The sequence below is a fragment of the Myiozetetes cayanensis genome, unplaced genomic scaffold (genome assembly GCF_022539395.1).
Source record: "Myiozetetes cayanensis isolate MyiCay16 unplaced genomic scaffold, myiCay2020 scf3, whole genome shotgun sequence".
Lineage (NCBI taxonomy): Eukaryota > Metazoa > Chordata > Aves > Passeriformes > Tyrannidae > Myiozetetes > Myiozetetes cayanensis.
Window position 1 is genome coordinate 6498392 of NW_026087521.1, and position 20195 is coordinate 6518586.

A 20195-nucleotide genomic window follows, 5' to 3' on the forward strand; every position below is an offset into this window, starting at 1 on the left:
AAGAAATGACTAAGGCAACCACTGCAGTGCTACGCACACTGAAAACCACTCAGTAGCACCTCATATGCCAAGCCAAAAGGCTTTTGACAAACAGTGTTTGAACACCCACTCCTGCCCAAATCCCATGGTCATTTGACCATCAGAGAGCTCTTCCCGACTAAGTGCAAGTGCTCAACAACTATTCAGATTTATTCTTCCACGGTAGGTAAATATCTGCACAAGTCTGAACAAGAAGCTGCTCTGCTCTGTGTTATCTGCTGATCTGGCTGCTCTGCTCTGTGACTGACAGCCCAGAAAACAAGCTGCTGCTGTTTAGAGTTTTCTGGGTCTGCCCAGAGCCGTCTCCTCCACAGCATGTGCATAGTCAGCTCTTACTGAGGTTTTTTGACATTTTCAAAGAAACTGAGGAAAAAAGAATAGAACTCGGAGTGGCAGAAACTGCTCCTCAAGTGGTGATTTTTTGAGGCTGGCTGCTCATAGAAGGAAGTTGAGAAATTTCCAACACTTTTCTGGGAAAGCACAGAGTAATTTCCAAACAGGGACTTTCTGAGCTCAGAAAGCTATCAAATAGGGCAAGATTAGGTGACAAACAATCTTGGAGAGTCTGGGAAAAGCCTGAGTCAGTAATGGCTCCCATAAAAGAAAGGGCTAACACCAGTCAGCTCTGCCTTTTCTGTCAGTGAGGTGCAAAGCTTGCTTGCACTATGATAAAGTCTTTTAAGAATCAGATAAAAAGACATTCTTAGTGATGCTGTTGGGTGGGATTAACATTTCTGTTCGGTACCTAGAAAATATCATAAAGGTAGTGCCTCACAGCCTCAAAGTGCCAAATGTATTTTGGGTAATCACTTCCAGGAGCAAAAACACATTTCATTCCCTGGTCCCTGTATTCACTAAGTCTTCTGGTGAGACTCATCTCAAGACAAATGAATTTAGACTCCCAAAAGGATGCCAAATCAAGAAAATGGAAAAAAAAATGATTCAGGTTGCATTTGAACTAGTGGCCATGAGGTCACTTTGCTCTTGGCTCTTTTTAAAATATCAAACCCCTCAATTTTTAAAATGTTTCCAACAGGATCACTAGTGGTTTTGTACTTGGTGCATTTCATGCTCTTTCTAGTGAAGTATCTCAGTGAGTTTATTTTATTACTGCATTTAGGAAGTGTTTGTTTAATCCGGTCACTTTTGCTGCATTTATTTTACATTCAGAAGTGTCCAACCTCCAGGGCTGATATATACAGAAGGGTGCTTTTGGTACCGATTTGTTAATGTGCGGGGGAAAGGGTCCAAACACACTTTCTCTGTGTCCCCTGGACCACTTTATTCCTGCACTATGGTGGAAATTATAATATTTAAAAGACTGAATAACAGTATGAAAACTGAACTGGAAAAGCCATTTGCATGGGTCCCTGAAAGCTGGTTAGATAGCCAGAAGTAAGGTTGACTGACTGAAGAACGGACCTAGAAATCGGAACTCCTGGTTCTGGTTTTAGTTCTGGTACTTGCGTGTTTAATGAGTCTTTTTCAAATAAATTAGTAACCACCTCTCACTATTTTTACCTACACATGGGGGCAAAATGCCTACCCAGCCATTTCATAAGCATTTTGTGAAAAACACGTTTTTGCAAACCGGCTGCAATAACTTTGAGCAAGATTACATATGCAGTTGTCTCAGGAAACCCATACATTTTCCAGCATTTGTAATAACAATGATCAGTAACCAAACAAAACTACAGGTTCAAGCTGTCAACTCTTCTCAGCATGGTAATTCATTCTGCAGAATGCAAGAGGAAATGCAGAGTCTCAGATTCTCAGATTAGATGGCACTGTTTGAAGTACAGTGCTTAGGATCTTCTCCATTAGGCTGCAAGAATGCAGCCTGGGTTTTGTAACCCTTTAATACATTCTAATTGGTTAAATGTCACTTGGTTACACAGAAAGAAAAGTAAGCCTAAAACTATGTTAGATTACCATCTGCCCAAACCTTGAAATTGTTGTGAAATTCTGCTTAACAGGAAACTGGCTGTTAGCTTTCCTCCCTTGTTATTCTTTCATATGTTGCTGGGAGATACTTGGACTTCACTTGAAATGCCTCATCCTGCTTAACTGGAAGAAATCTAGCAATGAGGAGCTGGCTGCAATGGTTCCGGATTTTGTTTCACTCAGGGGTTTTCCTTTCCCCACCCCAAACTGAGGGACAAATGATCAGGATATGTTATTTGCAGCTGCTTTGACATACATGCTGTTTCAGGCTGAAGAACTGGATTACAAACATTTACAACCAAAGTTGGTGTGAGTTTCCCAAAGATTTTAGGACTGGACTCTAAATCTGGTAGGATTAAGTTAGGGGAAAAAAATCTCAGTTATTTTTACAATATGCTATTTTATACCTCCCCAAATTAGCCAGGGCACTCCAGATCATTCCTCTGTGTAGGCCTAGAGGCCTGCATACCTGTAGGATTTGTGTTCATCTAAGGAACTGAAATTTGTCCTGCCCATGCTCTGCCAACCAAGTGTGACTCAGCTTCCAGCTAGAAACAAGATTAGCTTGAGCTAATAACCTTTAGGCCAGTCTGCAGGGTGCTTGTTTAGGAGCTTCATACAAGTGATTCTTTGCCTTTGAAGTCAAAATGTTTGCAGCTAATATTGAAAAGCACAAATCCAATCTTAAGTGTTTTGTTCAGCCCAAGAATCAGCTGAACAGGGATACCTGATTGTCTTAAACTCAGTGGTATGTCTCAACCCAAATGTAAGCCTATTTAAGTCTTGTTGGCTGAAGCATTTGGGGATTCTCTTAAATAATGTGAAAACCACTCCTTCAGTGCAGAGGACTAGGAACTTCTTAAGGAGAATAGCTTTTTATTTTAAACCTCACTCTGCCTAAAACTTTACCAACTAAGAGATGGACGAGGCCACTCTGAACAAACTCAGAAATACTTGTCTTAGTTGATATAAACAGGTTCAGGACCTCAAGGATTTCTGATGAGCTTGTTTTTGAAATGAAACACACATTAGAAATAGAAAAGAGCTTAGAAGAATTGCCCACTACAGATGCTAAACTGATCTGTCAGGGCTACTGTGGCATCTTACCTCAAAACAGATGAGGGTGACTTGGACTGTGTGCTCTCCAGGCTTACCAAACACTGGGAGTCATTGAGATGCCCAAGGTGGCAAGAATCAGTGATAACATGCATGATGATGCCCTACCAATGGGTGTAGAATGTGTTTGATATGGCACAGGAGCCCCTTTTCAAAGTAAAGAGGAGTACTATGAGCACAGTGATTATTCTGAGGCATGGGATGATTTCCTCAAAAACAGCAGTGGAGCCGCTGTCATTGCAGACGTATCAGTTCACAGATAGAAAGCTGACTGTTAGGAGTTGGTAAGATTGATTCTGTTTTTGGAGCTCCCATGAGGCCCAAATAGCAGACTTGTAACTGCATTCAGGAGTCCTGGACCAGCTCCACCTGGCTGCAGTGGGATTTGGAGGTAATCACACTCTGGCCACCGCAGGCAAGTACCAACCTGCAGCTGAAATTGTGACAGTTTGGCTTTGACTTGTCCCAGCACCTGAGGTGATCTGCAGTGAGTCACAGGAAGGCTCCCAAGGGGAAGAGCAATTCTCCCATCACTACGAATGAGCCAGGGCTTATGTACTTTTCTGGATCAGGGCCAGATCACAGGCTATAAATCTGATGGTGGCAGTAGACGGGACAGGTGTGGGAAAGCTGCAGTCTGTGCTCCAAGCATGCAACCCTTTAGAATTAAATTATTTCTTAAAAAACAAAGCAGGAGTTCAAAAGTTCAACCTTCACACAACATATGCTGCCATGCACAACACTTAAATCTCAGCAGCAAGACATTCAAGACTGCAAAGCTTCTCTGTTTCCAAGAGTAGCCACTTCTGCTTTAAACCATATTTCAGCACCAACTAACTTCAAACACTGAAGCTAACTTCATCCCTAAGAGAAGTCAGAACATTTGCCTTCATCTGCAGTTCCTCTGGCTGACCCCAGGCTCGATTTCCCAGATTTTACACTGCTGATATGATAACCACAAGTCTCAGCAGGCAAAATCATGACCACAACGACCTCATGGTGACTTCAGTAGCACCTGGATCTCACCCAGCACATAAAACCCATGTCAGCGCACATTAGAGGGGAGCTGCTGGACAGACATCGCTGGAGATGCCAAGTCCTCCACACCATTGAGGGTCAGGGTGGCATTCTTCTACCTTTGTCCAAGAATAGGCTTTAAACTGCACTACTATGGCAGATTGCTTTGTCATCAAAGCCCATTCTGAAATTAAGATCCCTGGAAGTATCAACAAGTTGTTGTTATGACACCCTATCTCTGCCTGACTTGGATGTAAGGATTTCCCCTTCCACTTCAAGCCACTGTGATCCACAGGTGGAAAGAACAGAGAGCTGTTTTAATAGGGCTGGTGATGGTGATGACTGCTACACTGATGTGGAGGCAGCAATTAACACCATGGGCTGAGGAATCTTCTGTGCCCTCAGAGAGGATTCCTCATTTCTTTGTGGCCTACGATAAACTCAACCATTCCTTTTAATAAAAGGGACATCAGACAACTTTTAGCAGATGAGTGCTTTCCACTGGCTGTTTCCACTTCTGGTGTGAAAGTGGATACTCAAAGATAAAATACTTTCAGTCCTATTACTCAGAGCTATCTGATTCCTCTCTATTCTGTGTCTAAATGTACACTTTCTGAGTGTGTTTTTATCATATCCAAGATATTCTGCAAAACATTAAATATTGTTCTTTATAGCAAAACCAGTGGAAGATGTGGTTTATCACAGGTCTGAAAGGCAAAACTCTGCTTGGCCCAACTCTTCTGGACTGAGCATTTGGCAGTGCATTGAAAACCAGACTGAAAAGTCAAAGGGCCACATGCATTCCAGTACCCTCTAAATAAACACTTCTGATAGCTGAGTTATTCAGTGGAACTGAAAAACAAAGCAAGACTGGCCTTGTGTTTCTGTGGTCAGATGAATGACGGGATTTTGCAAGTTAAGGTTTTGAGAAATGATATGGCAGAACTTAAACTTCCTTTTAGCAAAGGTTACCTTCTGTCAGCTCAGATTCCATGACAGACAGGCAATATCTGCAATGCATTGTTCCTTTTCACTGATTTGTCTCAATTTTAGCTGGCTAGAAGTCCCAGACCACCAGATGGTGGATCCTGCCTGTTATTCACAGCCTCGTATCATTACAGTCAGCTCTCAGTGTATCTCAGTGCTGGCAAAATTAAGACATCTCTTTAGGCTCATCTGGCAATTCAACCCACTGCCCATTCTGAAACTAACTTCTGTGGATATTGTGGTCCTCCAGCTGAACTCACGCTCAGGTCAGCAAAAGTAATATATGGACTTTGTGAAATGCTTAACATAATCAGTTCTCCTGAGCTTCACACAAAGAACTTTCATCTTTCTTACAAGTGACATCAAACAACCACCTGACCTTTGGTTGCTACTTATGTGCAAATGACAGATACTGTCAACTTAAATGATAATTCATGGGCATTTCATTAACAGTCTTCTAAAACACCAAGTACAGTCACCTCTTCAAATTTCTTACAGTAAGTCTGAAGGTTTGGCTCAAGGGACAGCGGAAGTTCAACAAAACCAATTATCTAAACTGTGATTTTGAGAACTCTGTCCAAATTTGAGCTGAAATATCAATTAGTCATGGAATTTTAATGTTGCTTCTGGCTGGATCTGTGATATAACAGTGATCGTAGAGTCATTTCCTTAGCAATTTCCTTCCGAAGACTAGTCTGTTTCCTGAGCTTCATGAGCACATAATGAGATTTGTCAACAACAAAATCACAAACAATGCTGTTTGCAAGGCATACTCTGGTCCAAGGCTGTGTTTGGTGGAGAAATTTTATCAGGAAACCCGCTGTCTATGTTAGCCATGCACACAGAGTTCCATTGCTCACACAGGCAATCACTACACAGCTACAATTGAGTCCCATGGCTCACACAGTGATTTTACCAGATTCATTCTCACAGCACACAGTGGCAAAAACTTTTAAGTTCACCTACCTTGAAAAATCTCCCTTTGCCTCCTGTAAAACAAAGAAGAAAATTAAAAATCTACAATTAAAAAATGAAAAAAAAAATAAAAGAGAAGAAAACGGCTCTTCGAGATTTTCCATTTGCAAAATTCATTTAGCAGCAATTTCCTGTTGTAATTGATTCCTCATGTATTTTTTGGAACCAGTATCTAATGTCAAGTGCCATGATACATGCAGTGAGCTGGGCAGATTAACAAACAAAAGGTTTCTAATACAGGGCCAGATGATTCCTCATTCTGCTAGTGGATACCCAAGAAGCCGTAGGAAGTAATGCTAGTAATTAAATTTTTTTGGGCTGATGTGGATGCTACATTACTAGGAGATCTCTGAAATCTCAGTGGCCTTGTAGCCTCTGAGAATTTTTTTTTTTTTACAAGTATTCTGACCATCTTTTAGTACCTAGACTTTCAAAAAGCTTGCTGACTGTCAGCTTTCAAGAGGATGCAAGACACAGGTTTCTTTAACTCCTTGCTGGCTGTTTGGAGGAGTATTTAACTCCCTTGCTTGTATATCTAGATATTTCTATTTATTACCATTACAGCCTGATGTTAAAAGGCTGGACAATGTTCCACTCCAGTAGTTATATTAGTACCTGAGTCTTACAGCATACCTGGCAAACCCTCAGAATCTGGTGAGTGCCCTCCTCAAGAGATTTAACATGCATTTTGTATTTTCCACAGACAATATGACTGTCTACGATTCATGCTAAAGCACCTCATTTGCCACCAGCTATACAGAAAGTGCAGTGCAAGAAAGTAATCTGGGCAATGAGGGAATTTCCACTGCCAAGAAGACTGGGTTTTGCATTCAGGTCTTTTGTCTTTACATCCATCCATCTACCCACAAAGCATGTCAGCCCACGTCCAGTGGTGTTTCAGTCCTGGGGCTGGGGTAAAGTTCAGAGCTTTGGTGGTACTTTAATTTGTTCTGGTAATAAAACAATTTGGAATAAGGCTGCAGACTAAATCACTTGAGTGCTGACAAATCTTTACTATCTTCCCATTTTCCTCTGAGTGAACTGAAGGACAGACAGGCACTTCTCTGGTTCATAGGAAGGAGTCCTCGAGCATGACATGATGATAGTTCAACACGTAGCAAAGCCCAAAGGATATGCCCTGGCCTGCACAGGGATGAGCATCCTAAATTCAAAAAACAATTTTGTAGGGTATATTCTTCATACTTCAGTGCTTTGACCTAAATGCTGCAGCGAGAAGTAGAACAAAATGCAGTATGATCCCATTTGTTTTACTTGGATCCTGTCACAAACACGGGCTGTAGTAATTTATGGTTACAGAGAGCAGAGGTGTGGCTTGTTTTGACTGTTTTCATTAAGTTACACATCAAACTACTACAGGAATACACGTAACATCCTGTGTTTGTGGCAAGAAACAATCCCAGCAACAAGGGTTACGGCAGGAACTCTGGATCTGGCTGTACAATTACTAAGCACGTAAGTTATTCATTAGGATGAGCAGACAATAGATTCAAAACCCCATTGCTGCTCCTCACAATGGGCCCGTTGTTTGATGTGTATTCCCCCAACAGCCAATACGCAGTTTCTATAATGTGCTGTTAATTGAGTCCCCCATCCTGACTCTCTCGCTCCACTTTTGTTACACAAAATGATCTTAATGACGGTTCAAATCCCTACGCATTAATTGCTTCTTTAACATGGCAAGTGCTCTAGCACTGCAGTGCATTGCTATTTATTAGTGCACTCTGATGAGCTGGCTTGTCTGCTCACACAGCTCCTCACAGCTTCATGGCTGATGGGAAAAAATCGGACTGTAAGAAAGGGGAACAAGGATCATCTGACAATTATGCCTGATCTGCTCCCACAGTCATGCTCCTAAAAAGAGAACTTTCACATAACCCACCTTCGTTACCCTGAGAAGATTCTTTTCTGGGAACCAGATATTTACCAAACGCTGCTGGTCATTTGCCCTCTGACCCTTTTCCCTCTTCTTGAAGAGCGGAACTTCCAAAGACAATATTCTGGAAAGTCTTTAAGCCATTCTGCCCACGTTGGAGAATACAGACAGTTGCATATGTAGAAACTTATGGAGCTCACTGGAGGCCCAAACCCCATTGGGAAAACAAATGCAAGGAGGGTCACTGGAGAAGAACCCATTGCATATGGGTTTCACCTAGGAATCTGCATTCATCATTTAGATTTTCTCTGGCTGTACATCGTACCCCAGGGTCTTGGATATCTGTGTTGGTGCAAACACAGTACACATTCCTGTATGCAAAATGTTGAGCAGTAGTATCCGCTACCTGCATGGAGAGGTCTGGCTTGAGAGCCTTCTGTACCCATTTTGGTAGAAACGAAGAAAACTGTGTAAAGACATCTTTCTCTGGCAAGTGAGGGAACCCCTACACTTCCACAGAGCCGTTGTGGATCTGGCAAATCAAAAGATTTAATGCAGCATGAGGAAGCACAAAGTGAGAGCAGGTCGGTGCTTACCTGCAAGATGTACGCAGCCAGTTCAAACACCACTTCACTGTCAACCTCAATGAGTTCCTTGAAAGGTGAAGAAAAAAAGAAAGAAAAAGAGAGTTGAGTTTTAGCTGCTGTAAGAAGGACATACATCTCCTCCTGCCTACTGCACAACATAGTGTGTGGTGCCAGTGTTCTCCCCTGGCTTCAAAGCATTCCCTATGCTCCTGGAGACTAAAGGGGGGAGAACCTGCCCACTCAGATGTGGAGAAAGCCAAATATTCAGTGTAATGGCTTGGTAAATGAAGCATAACTGAATATGGCATGAAGGAGGAGTAATGAGAAAGCAGGTGGAAGGGTGAGGATCAGGGTAAATTTTATTTTCTTGTGTGATTCAGTGAAAGGTAGCCTAGGGAATACAGTTTTTTGCCCCCAGATGTCCCCTTTTTTTGTCCCCAAATGTGCTTCAAGGGTACATAGCTTTGTCCTTGGCTCACAAAAGCAAGGAAAAAAAAACCTGTCTTCACTGAAGTTGTGTCAAAGCCACCCACAAACTCTGGCCCTTGCCCAGGGTAAACTCAAAGGAAAAGGAGCCATATTCCCGTGTGCAAGATGGGAGCTTTGGATTTGGCCCTTTCATCCCCACAAGCACTGGAGCTGGGTGTGCTTTGAGAATGAGCTGTGACAGCAAATCTTTTGATTGATCTTCCCTGCTCCATTCTATAAGATCTCACCCATGATGAAAGCAATCCTGCAGGGTTTTGCTTGGACACCATGGTCACATGAAGGACACTGATGGTCCCATCGAACACCTCTCGGGATGCTTCTGTTGTGCCTGAGATGGCAGTCACAGAACCAAGGGGTCCAGGCACTGCTCTGTCTGAATGCTTGGGATGCAGACCTGGCATCAAGGATGCTTGGGATGGATGGTATGAGCATTAATCTTGTGGCCAAGTTTGCTCTTCCTGAATCTCTGCTCCCTGCTTTTGGGAAGCTAATGGGCTCTTACTGAGATACTGTTTAGATCTCTATTCTGCAACCAGAACCCTTACATTGTCTCCCATGAAGATGTCCCGGTAAACTGGGTCACTGCTCAACTCACTCCCATGGTGGTTTTTCTGTTGTATTTATTTAAGCTTCTGTTTTTAATGTTTTACTTCATCTGGCAAGAAATGAGTGATCTAAATATAGATCACTGCTGTGATCCACGCTCCAGCCAAGTCACGGCCACACCTCATTTACAAGCCACAATTGCTGCATTGGCTTGTCTCTGGCAAAATCACAAACAAAGGGAACAAAACACAGGGTAAGATCCAGGTGTCCTTGGCTTTCACCAGTGCCAGCTTTTTAAAATAAGTGATTTCTTCACCCCTTTCATAACAGCTCCTTGGGGAGCGAAGAGCAGCTCTGCTGCGGGCGATAAACACACCTTTCCCCTTTCAGCTGAACTGCCTGACTCACACAGGCACCTGCACCAAGGATGAACCTTGTGCCAAGGGAAGCGGCGGGTGCAAGAGGTCGATTCAGCTGCAGGCTGTGTGGGCACATCCCACAGCAAGGGGCGATGCAGAGCGGAGCCAGAGCCTGTTCTCCCTCCCATCAAGATGCACCAGGCATGGCATGGACCAACCAGCCTCTGCAACCACGTGTCGATGCTATGGCAAGTCTATACTAGTAGATGAGATGGGCCAGAGCCCGTTCTCTGGCCCCAAGGGTGCATGGGTGCAGCACAGCTCATGACTAAACACTATTCCTCCCTCCCCCAGTCCCAGATGGGGTTTCCACCACTGTGTTGCCTATTGGGAACAGGTGCACATCCTTGTGCAGGTGTCAAAGCAACGCCTGGGACAGAGCTTGCTGGCACATGCCAAAACCCCCGCCAGAACGTGCCAGTAATTAAACAGCCTGACTGATGAAGGGACAGCGTCTGATGCCAAGCCCTGTCTTATTTGGTAGTACAAATGTGGCTTGGCCTTTCTGGGCAACAGTATCTTGCTGGTCCTGTGCGAGGGTTTGGATGTGTGGGTTCGTGAATGTCTCATTGCACAACAGGGTGATTGAGGGGGAGTGGTGGGCACAGCCAGAGGAGTGCAGCCCCTAACACAGAGCCAGCCGGCAACCCAGTGACCAGCAGCCCCAAACTAAACAGGCCTCAGTTTTATTCTTTCCCAGCCCGAGCAGCTCTGTGTATAGGGACGTTTGAGGACGTCTGTCTGGAGAATCAACAGGGGGAAGGTCTGAGGTTCTAGCAAAACGTTAGGAACTACACTTATTACATACACAGTATGGTCTTTTTGGGCTCTAGCGGAACCAGAGGTGGAGGTATTTATGGGAAGTCCAACAAGGAAACTTTTGGTGCAACAAGGAATCTTTCGAGGTTTGTGAGCATGCAACACCACCTGCTAGCTGCAGGAACAAGATGCACTGGCTGTGCTTAAACACTGAATCCCTCTTTCTACAGCTACAGGAGTCCTCCAGGCATGCTGGCTGAGTGCTTGCCCTGAGTCTTAGCAGACACTTTGCACCCAACTTTCAAATTCAGCGCCTTTTTTAACAGCACAGCATGGCTTGCTGTGGTTGGAAGTCAAATTGGGAAGGATCCTCATGGGAGACGGGGCATTCAGTAGGGCTATTTGTGGATAGAGATGACAGTCAGCTTGAATGTGCAAAGTAATTGTTTCAGGAGAGGTCAGACTAAAATAGACCAACCTAGATCTGTAGGCACTTTTTTTTTCTTTATTTCTTTTCCTCTCTTCTTATTATTAAGCTTTTTCCAAAAAAAGAACAACAGTGTAAGCTCTTCCTGGCAATACTTCAAAAAGGAACTTTCCCCAGGAACCAAGATGTGATGCTCACTGAGCTTGTTGCTGAAGAGGGCTGACTAAGCACGTCTAATTGCAGCCTTGCCAGAGAGCAAAGCGCTGCACAGCTCAGCTCAGCAGCCCTGCCTGGTTCCTGGGCACAGGAAAACAGGCATTTGCTGGCTTCTGCTCTGCATTGTAGAAGATGCAAAGCTAGTCCCTACATTTTAGGGCACGTAGATGTCAAGCAAGGCTCTGGGTTCCGTGTAAGCTATTTAGCTTAGCAGGTCACAAATGTGCTGAGTTGTGGGATAGCAGTAAAATTGCTCTCTGACTACAGTTGTCTTTTCCTACTGCTTCCTCCCTGGCAGATGATGTGAGTCATCAGGAATGGCCTCTGCCAGCACACAGGGAGGTAGGAGGGATCCTCCCAGGGAATCCCAGCTGCTGGAAAACCTCTCCCAGTCCCCAGACGTCCAGCCCACCTGGCTAAGTCTGCACACTGCCAGCCTCCACCTCAGCGTGGTCTGGGGCTGGTTGATTCTCTGCACCCAGGTCTTTCATGTGTATGTTTGGCTTGTGGTATCTGGGGGATCAGCTTTACTGCTCTGCATGGAGGCTGTGCCAGGATGCCCTTATCTCTGAGCTACAGTGCCAGGGACAGCAGGCTGGTGTTTCATTAGCCTACCAGGGAGGGCTATTCCTGATAGAAAAAAAAATATTTCTCAGTGCATGGCTTGTTTCTGTGAAAGGTGATCCTTCAGTGCATACCAACAGGCACCCTCAACCCACTCACACATACACCCACAGACTCCTGCTGTCCCACAAACTTCGGGTCACTTGGCTTGTTCAGCCTGGAGAAGACTGAGGGGGCACCTCATGGTGGTCTGCAGCTTCCTCACGAGGGACAGTGGAGGGGCAGGCACAGATCTCTTCGCTCTGGTGACCAGAGACAGGACCCGAGGCAATGGCATGAAGCTGTGTCAGGGGAGGTTTAGTGGGATATTAGGAAGACGTTCTTCACCCAGAGGGTGGTTGGGCACTGGAACAGGCTCCGCAGGGAAGTGGTCGTGGCGTCAGGCCTGCCAGATTTCAAGGTGCGTTTTGGACAATGTTCTCAGGCGCATGGTGCGATTTTTGGGGTTGTCACAAAGAGCACCAGGAGCTGGACTCGACGATCCTCGTGGGTTCTTTCCAAGCCAGGATATTCCATCTCTCCCTCTCACGGGCTCTTCCCCCTCACACAAACCCCATGGCCCGGCCCAGAATATGGCGCCCATGCCGCTCTGCCGCCCCCTCCGGGCGGGAAACCCTCACGACATCCACTGACCCTACTAGAGCGGGTTTTCAACACAAAGCCAGACCTTTCTTTCTAAATACAAGCCAGTTTATAATTTTAGCACTGCAAATTCCCTCCTGCTAGCCACAAGAATTACTTTCAGGAGTGGTTTTCTCACAGAACCTCCCTCTGACAGGGAAGCTGCTGCCAAAGCGCTGGGGAGGCTGGAGGCAGAGGAGTGAAGGAGGCTGTGAGGAGGAAGAGGAGAAGGTTGTATCTTGAAGTCCAGGTGTGAATTTTTGGACAGAAAATGCAGACCCAGTTGTCTCAGCCCATGTCAATGCCGCACAGAGCTCCCTGAGTCCTTACCTTGTAGATGCAGGACTTGGCGTTCAAGAAAAACAGCTCGATGGTGGCATTGTCCTTCAGATAGGAGATGCTTTCAATGTAGAACCTGAAAGGGAAAGCAAGAGGGGTTAGGAATGAGGGAGAACTAAGGCAAAAAAATGGAAATGCACTTATTACATTGAAAAATGTGGTCAACTGAGTCATGATGAGTGTATTAAAAATGAACTCTTTTCCCTTTGCTATGGGGTGGTGAAGGAGGCTTGTGCATGCTCCAGGACGTGATCAGTCACCACCACCCCAGCCATACCAAAGGAACTAAATCATCAAGGGGATGATTTGGTTTCTAAATAACCCTTTGTTTTGTTTTTAGGCTCAAAATAATCCTTTATTCTGTTTACCTGTAAGCTTCCCCTTCGTTCGCCATCACATTTTGGCATTTCTGCTTCACTCCTTCACCCATCATAACCATCCATTTCTGTGCTGTTAACCTGCATCTTGTAAAACATTCACTGACAGAAATGCACTTCTGGGTTCCTTTCCTGTTGCCTTCTGCTCTGCATAAGGCAAATTTTATAAAGGCTTCTTTACATTTTGTAGCTATGGTCACTGAGTGAGCAGTAGTTACTAACCTTTCACAATTCACCACTACTATGAGTAACAATGCTAGGGATGAAAGGAAATTATAATAATCTACTTTTTTTGGAGCTGATATGACTACTCAGAACTCAGGAGAAAGCCCAAACCCTCCGTGTCAGAAAACCCCACTCTCTTGCATTGGCTGATTGCCCAAAATATTTACAATTATGCTGAAAGCCCACGATATGTATGCATTTATTCAGTACTCCATGTCCTGCCTGCTTGGAAGGTCTGATCCTTCGGCAGTGAACTCTGTGTGTGAGAGTTTTGCCACTGGCTTGAACTGGCTCCAGCCCTTAATTCTGCCTTGTGAACTTCTGAGGGAAAAAAAGCTCAGGATACTGTCAGCATTGATGACTGATCATTATATACAGGTATGCTGTGTGTTCCTGTAGTACAAGAGAAAGCAGGCTAGGTTTGGTGAATGATGGAGGTGAATTTTGCATTCACTGAGTGTCTTAAGTAAGGAAAAATAAATAGCTCTGTCTGCCTATGCTGTTTTGTAGTGATCTTTAAGTTGCAGTGCAGTGACAGCGATGCTCCTTACATAAATTCCAGTTCTATCGTGCCTTGTCAGAGGCAATTAGAATGGAGAAGGTGCCAGGGAAATGATGTCTGCATCAGGGACTTTAAAATAACCAAATTCCTTAGGAATCTGGGCTGACATGCGGGGTCCAGTTACAGAGAAACCTCATTCCCTGACCCCGCTGTCTGGGAGCGGAGCCGAGAGACCTGTGGATGCTCCTGGGGCTTCACACAAGCACTGGAGGGATTGTCCACACTGAGCTATTTGCAGAAACAAGGGCCTTAAATGTCACCTTCTTAGGGGCAAAGGTCAAGGCTTTCTAGTGCTCCTGAGTGTCCTCTGAAGGGTACTCAAAATACTCTATTTCCTGACAGAACCGACTCCTTGCTTACTAGAGTGAGAGAAACATTTTATTCATCTGCTGAAGGGCTTCTGTATTATCCCTCCTTCTCTCTCCATCGCAGAAGAGTTCAAACAAGAAATAAAAATAAAACTTGAATCAACCCCCCCCCAAACCCAACTAACCAACCAAAAAAACCCCAAAAAACCAAACCCCCAACCCCCCCAAACTCACAACATCTGAATATATGGATGATGAAACACAAAGATTAGACTTTTTCTTATTTTTTTCTGGTTTCCACAGTGTTTCACCTCCTGTTCTTGAAACTGCCTCTCTCTCCTTTTTCTTTTTATTTCCAAATAAAGATATACTTGGCTTTAGAAATGCAAAAAAATTTTGCATTAAAAAAGGAACCTTCTTGCTAGATCTGCTCTGTGAGTGCAGCTGGCTTTCCATCTGCTGAATGCATGGAGAATAATGCTAATTATACACATTCTATGATTCTTGAACAACCTTCCCTGCTTATCACCACTGCCAGTGCTCTCCGAGTTATGACGGCAGGATCCTTAATTCCAAGGTCAGAAGAGAAACAGGAACATTTATTCCATTTTGAATCCCAAGGAAGGTTAGCCAAAACGCTTTTTATTTCGCCAGCTCAGACCAGACCATCCTCACCATCACTAGAGGGCAGTATTGCATTTCTTAAGGCTGCAAGGAGCATTCCCAAGGCTTTCCACACGGACACCTACACAGATCATTTTCTGTACAAAATTGAGCCTCTCGGAGCACAGAGCCTGCACATGATGCTTCATCCTCGCAAAGAAAACCCAATTCTCAAGCGATCTCCAGGGTGGAGAGCGAGCTGGGGAGCTACTGGCTCTCACACATGCACCCGGGCAAATGCAAAACGTGTGCACCAGGAAATTGGTGCTACTTAAAAGAAAAGAGATTTGCAAAGGAAACTTGTGGGATTTTCTGTGTGGCAAGCTCAGAAAACCCGAGCTGGAGTAGACTTCCCTGAATTCACAGTTGGTGCTGTAACAACACAAAGAGGAAAGACACTTTCTTTCCCCTCACTGATGGTGAATCTCTGTCAGATCTCCTTCTCTTACCACCTTTTCCAAATACTGTGAAGGAACACTTTACAATGACTAGTGTCAGTGACAAGGCAGGCAGAAGCATCCAGCTGCTAAGGCAATGAACTAAGCACAAAAATCTGGGTTAAATTCCCAGCCCGGACACACGTTTCCTTTGTGACCTTCTGAAAATCGTTTAGCTGCTTGGGCTGTTGTGCTGTGTTCAGAAAATACCGCTCCCTCCTCTGCCCCATTCTGTCTGTTCTGCCTGTTAGGCTTATGAGCCCTTTCTTATGCATGCCTCAAACCCATCAGTTTTGAGGGGCAACTCTCAGATTTCTGTTGAGGACTCCCCTGAGAGAATCATTCCTCCATGTGGTGTGAAGCTGATGTGTCCAGGATATAATGGATGGGCTGGATAGAGAAAGAGGCAGTAGAATGTGCCCAACACCTCTGCTCCACTACCCACATCTCTTGCAATACACCCGGCAAACAGCTTTGCCTTCAGCAGCTCCTACAAGAGGTTCCTTGATAGTCAGCAACTGTGCCTGTGAGAAATTAGCTGTGTGTAGGAAGGGGGGACACCCCACGAGGCTTGCTGAGTGTAAAAACCAAAGAAATAATTTTGGATGAAGTTTAAAAGATCAGCCAACGTTAATCTATTTCTGCATTCCCCCTCCCTCCCCTGGCCCAGTAACTTATAATTCATCAAGTACATTTTCTAAGCATTAATTAAATAGACCAGTGAATATTACACTGGTTAATGAACACAAAGTGCCTACATTGGCTGCTCCCTCTCAACAGCAGGGAAATAATAATGAGTACTGCAGAAGGTGTCTTGGAAGACTTCAGAGGCTGCTGCATCTGAAACATTTAAGGCTTTTTAGCTGCGAGGACGTGTCTTGTACTGATCAGATTGCTCTCTATTAAGAGTTGGTTAACTGACAGTGTGCTCTGAGACAGCTTAAGCCCCCTCATGCCATGATGAATGGCAATTCCCATCGTAACCAGCCAAGCACAGACTCACAGTGGTGCCTGTGGAAACTCCTGCTCCTTGGGTGATGGGAAACTGGTATCACCGTAACTTCTCCCTTGCATAACACACAGGCCCACCCACCTCTGACTTGTGGCTCAGAGAAATACCTGACTGGGTCCTGGGCTCACCAGTTTGATTACTGGTTCTTCAGGAGATGGAGAATCCCTGACTGCTGCTGCTGGTCTCGTGTGTGTGTGCAGATGGGCAAATTTAGCAGTGTTGGGAAGGTGTTTGAACACTAGTGCTTCATCCTTGTGGTGGGGAGGGGAGACCTCAGGACTGCCAAGCACCTGAGCTGGTAGGGTGCCTGTGTTGACAGTGAGAGCAGAACGGAGCAGCACTTCCAATTTCCACACACCAGAAGAAACACTCAAACAAAAACCGTTTAGCGTCGGCTCTAACACACAGCTCTGGACATATCCCACCAGCCTGAACTTGGCCATCTATCACCCAGCAGGGACCAGCCTCTGAGCAGCCGAGTTGCTTACTGAGCAGATAAGATTGTCATAGCATTCGAGAGCACAAGCCCATGTGTTTACTTCCAAGCAGAACCTGCCAAATAGTAAAAATATTTCTCTGTGATCTTCAACACAATGATATGTCAAAACATGACCACAGCAAATGGATATCTTATCTATTTCAGGTATATATCTGTCCTGGGGCAGTGATATCACCCTACTTCTTGTGAAGCTTGACTCTGGTGGGAACCAGCTAGTCCAAAAGACTTCTATCCACATCTTTTCCAGCTAGCTGACTCCAATCTGGTTGGGATGCTCTGTCAGCAGAGCTTGGTGGCTCTGTCAGTGGACTGCCCCTTATTTCATTATTACAAAGCAGTGGGTAAAGGAGAACACCCCCTTTCTGCCTCATCCATCCTGGAGTCTGGCTCATTATCCCTCACCACGTCACTCAGAACCTCAGAGGACAATTTGAAACATATGAGGCCATTTGCTAACCAGGAAAAGAAAAATCACATGCATTGGTATAATGGACTTAAATGCACATGTCATTATGTCCAGTGTCTCGTGCTAAATGTCTATTCTAAGCAGCACAGGCTGTGCAGCAGCTTTTATGTTCCATCTCTGTTTGCTAATAGTCATGGGGGCACACTTTTATGCGCTGACACTTAAAGCAGACAATGCTCATGCTAAGTAGTTGGCCTGTTAAGTAATCAGTCAGGAATGAAAATCAGCTAAAAAGCGCCATTTACCTCCCGTTCTGCATTCATTTTGGTTTGGATGCCGTGTCCTGTTCCCTGTGCCTGTGCCTTGCTCAGGCTCCTCCGTGCCCAGCCCATGGGATCAGTATGCAGGGGACAGGATTCAGCAAGAGAGGCCTGTGTCAACTTTGATTTCAGTGCAGGGAAACCTCAAAACTGGAGGTGAATGTGATTCCAGAAATACAGGGAATTGCTGCTAACAAAATAAAAAGATGTGAATATTGTTTAACTTGAGCCTGTTCTCTTTCCCATCAGCTCTGCTGTACTATGAAGCTGCCTGCACCTTTACCCACTGCCAATCCTTTTTTCTTAGTGTTTCTAAGATGTTGGCCCATTGAACCTCTGGAAACCCATGTGTTTTGGGGATATTTGGCTCATTCCTATGCATCATCTTCTCCATGTAAAAAATACTTAGGGATGTACTTTGGAATATATAGGGACTAACTCTCATTGTGTCTTCCAGGCTGTATGTCCTGGGAGTCTTTGCAAACTACAAAGTGCTCCAATATCAACACAGAGAAGGGAAGGAATCAAGGTGGTAAATGCAGGTATGTTTCTTGCTGATGTTTGGTTTCAGCATCAAGCAAAGGCATTGACCTCAGTGCAGCCAGTCCACTGCCCCTGCCCCACGTGGGGAACCAGACCTGCTGTAAAAGCAGCAACCCAGCTCAAGGTAGTCTGCAAATCACTCCACCATGGCAATACCCCATCGAGTTTAGCTTGGCTTGCAAGAGAGGTGCATTTTTGTACAAAAAGATGTGTTAATTTATGTACAAAAACTGCTGCAGCTCCTCTGGCTGGGAGTGATGTGAGCATCTGTCCCAAGCAGGAGGTGAGAACAGCGACTGGATCACAGCAGGACACTGCCTTCCTCCCCTCCTCTCCCTCAGTCACCAGGGGCATTGCCCCTCAATCTCCTGAGCATCAGCACAGCCCTTTTCTGCTCTTTGGTCCTTGCTAAGAGTCACATCTTGTCTATTAGAGGTAACTTTCTGGGTGCACTGTCTGGCACACCACCATCTTTCAGTATCTAGAGAACATCTTTCATTGGAGGATTTTGGACCATTTTAGGAATAGAAATCCCTCCATACGTTCCATGTGCTGTCACCAGCACACAAAGGTATGATTTACTGTGTAAGGTGGTACAAGTTTTACTTACTCAGTGACTCTACCCCTTGTTCAATGTCCTGGTGATGGGACCCCTAAATCACGGCAGACCTTTCTGTTGCTCCACTGATGACAGAATATCACACCCTCTGGTGTAAGGTACAAACACAGAAATTGCAATGGAAATGGAAACAATGTCTGCGTGACTTTGACCCAGTCAGAGTAGCTGTGTGTAGGCACTGACACAGCTATTGCTGCTTGATCCAAATTAGGTACAAATCCCACACTGACAGCATCCATCATTTCTGCGTCGTACCTATCATGCTGTCTAAATGCTTCCCAAAATTCGACAAGACAATGCTGCCAGCATCAACACGTTCAAAGTGTGGCTCAAAACAACAAATTTTCAGAATGCTGCTTTTTCTTCCACCCGGGGTGGCTGAACGGAAAGGCAAAACAACTTATCCCCTTCTCTCAACACGGCTCACTTATACAAATATATTCCTAGTTAAGCAGAAAACAGAAATAATGTTATGGGACTCAAGAGCCAGACTGCTATTAAGATGTGTGTGTAATGGATGGCTTAGCTCAGAGCTGCGTGCTAAGTAGCAGAGCCCCATTAGTTCCCTTCCTCAAGCAAAGGTCGGTTTTCACACAAGTAAATCTTCCAACTGGACAGAAGTTTCTCATATCTCTAAAGAGACTCTGAGGAGCAAAGCCTCCCCGCAGGCAATTTATTACACCTTTCCCCCCCGGGTGAACAGAGCAGGGGGCCACCCTGGGAAGGCTGCAATAAATTGTCTGTGGGGAGCCTTGTCTTCCAGCACAAACAAGGTCTGGGCGGCTGTATTTATACACTGTGGCAGGCTGGGAGGAGGGGGTGTGCAAGGCTGCCGGCTCTTGGGATCTTCCCGCTTAGCGTACACACAGCTGGTGCTCACCAACCAGCGAAACACATGCTGTGCAAAGAGATCTGGGTTGCGGCACGGACTTTATAGACAGAGCAGCTCACAGAAACCCCTGAGAGCAGCTTGGTTGGACTGGGTTGATCATGCGGGTTTAATATTCTGGTTTTTGCTGTTATTTCTACAGCACCCGAGCGCAGTGCATGGGCATATAGAGCTACAATGTGAGCATTTGTCTCCTCTTATATGTAGCATAAATTCCCTGGTGCAGGGAATTTCTGGCTCAGTACTGGCACGGATAGCAGGTGAGTGAGATAGCACAGCTGAAAGGAGCTCTGGGAAGAGACAGATAGCCATGAGAATGAGGATGGAGCCCCCCAA

The 20195-nt window shown here is 45.1% G+C and overlaps 1 protein-coding gene across 11 annotated transcripts in view; it reads right to left on the reverse strand.

Annotated features, from left to right (window-relative positions):
* FRMD4A (FERM domain containing 4A) overlaps positions 1-20195 on the reverse strand; it is a 365195-nt gene that overhangs the window by 66160 nt on the left and 278840 nt on the right. For all 11 annotated transcript variants that reach the window (XM_050324260.1, XM_050324261.1, XM_050324262.1 and 8 more), the window contains 3 exons: positions 12991-13075; positions 8569-8625; positions 6070-6092 (listed from right to left, as the gene is read on the reverse strand). In XM_050324260.1, coding sequence (XP_050180217.1) covers positions 6070-6092; positions 8569-8625; positions 12991-13075 — 165 coding nt within the window. The remainder of the gene's footprint in view (positions 1-6069; positions 6093-8568; positions 8626-12990; positions 13076-20195) is intronic.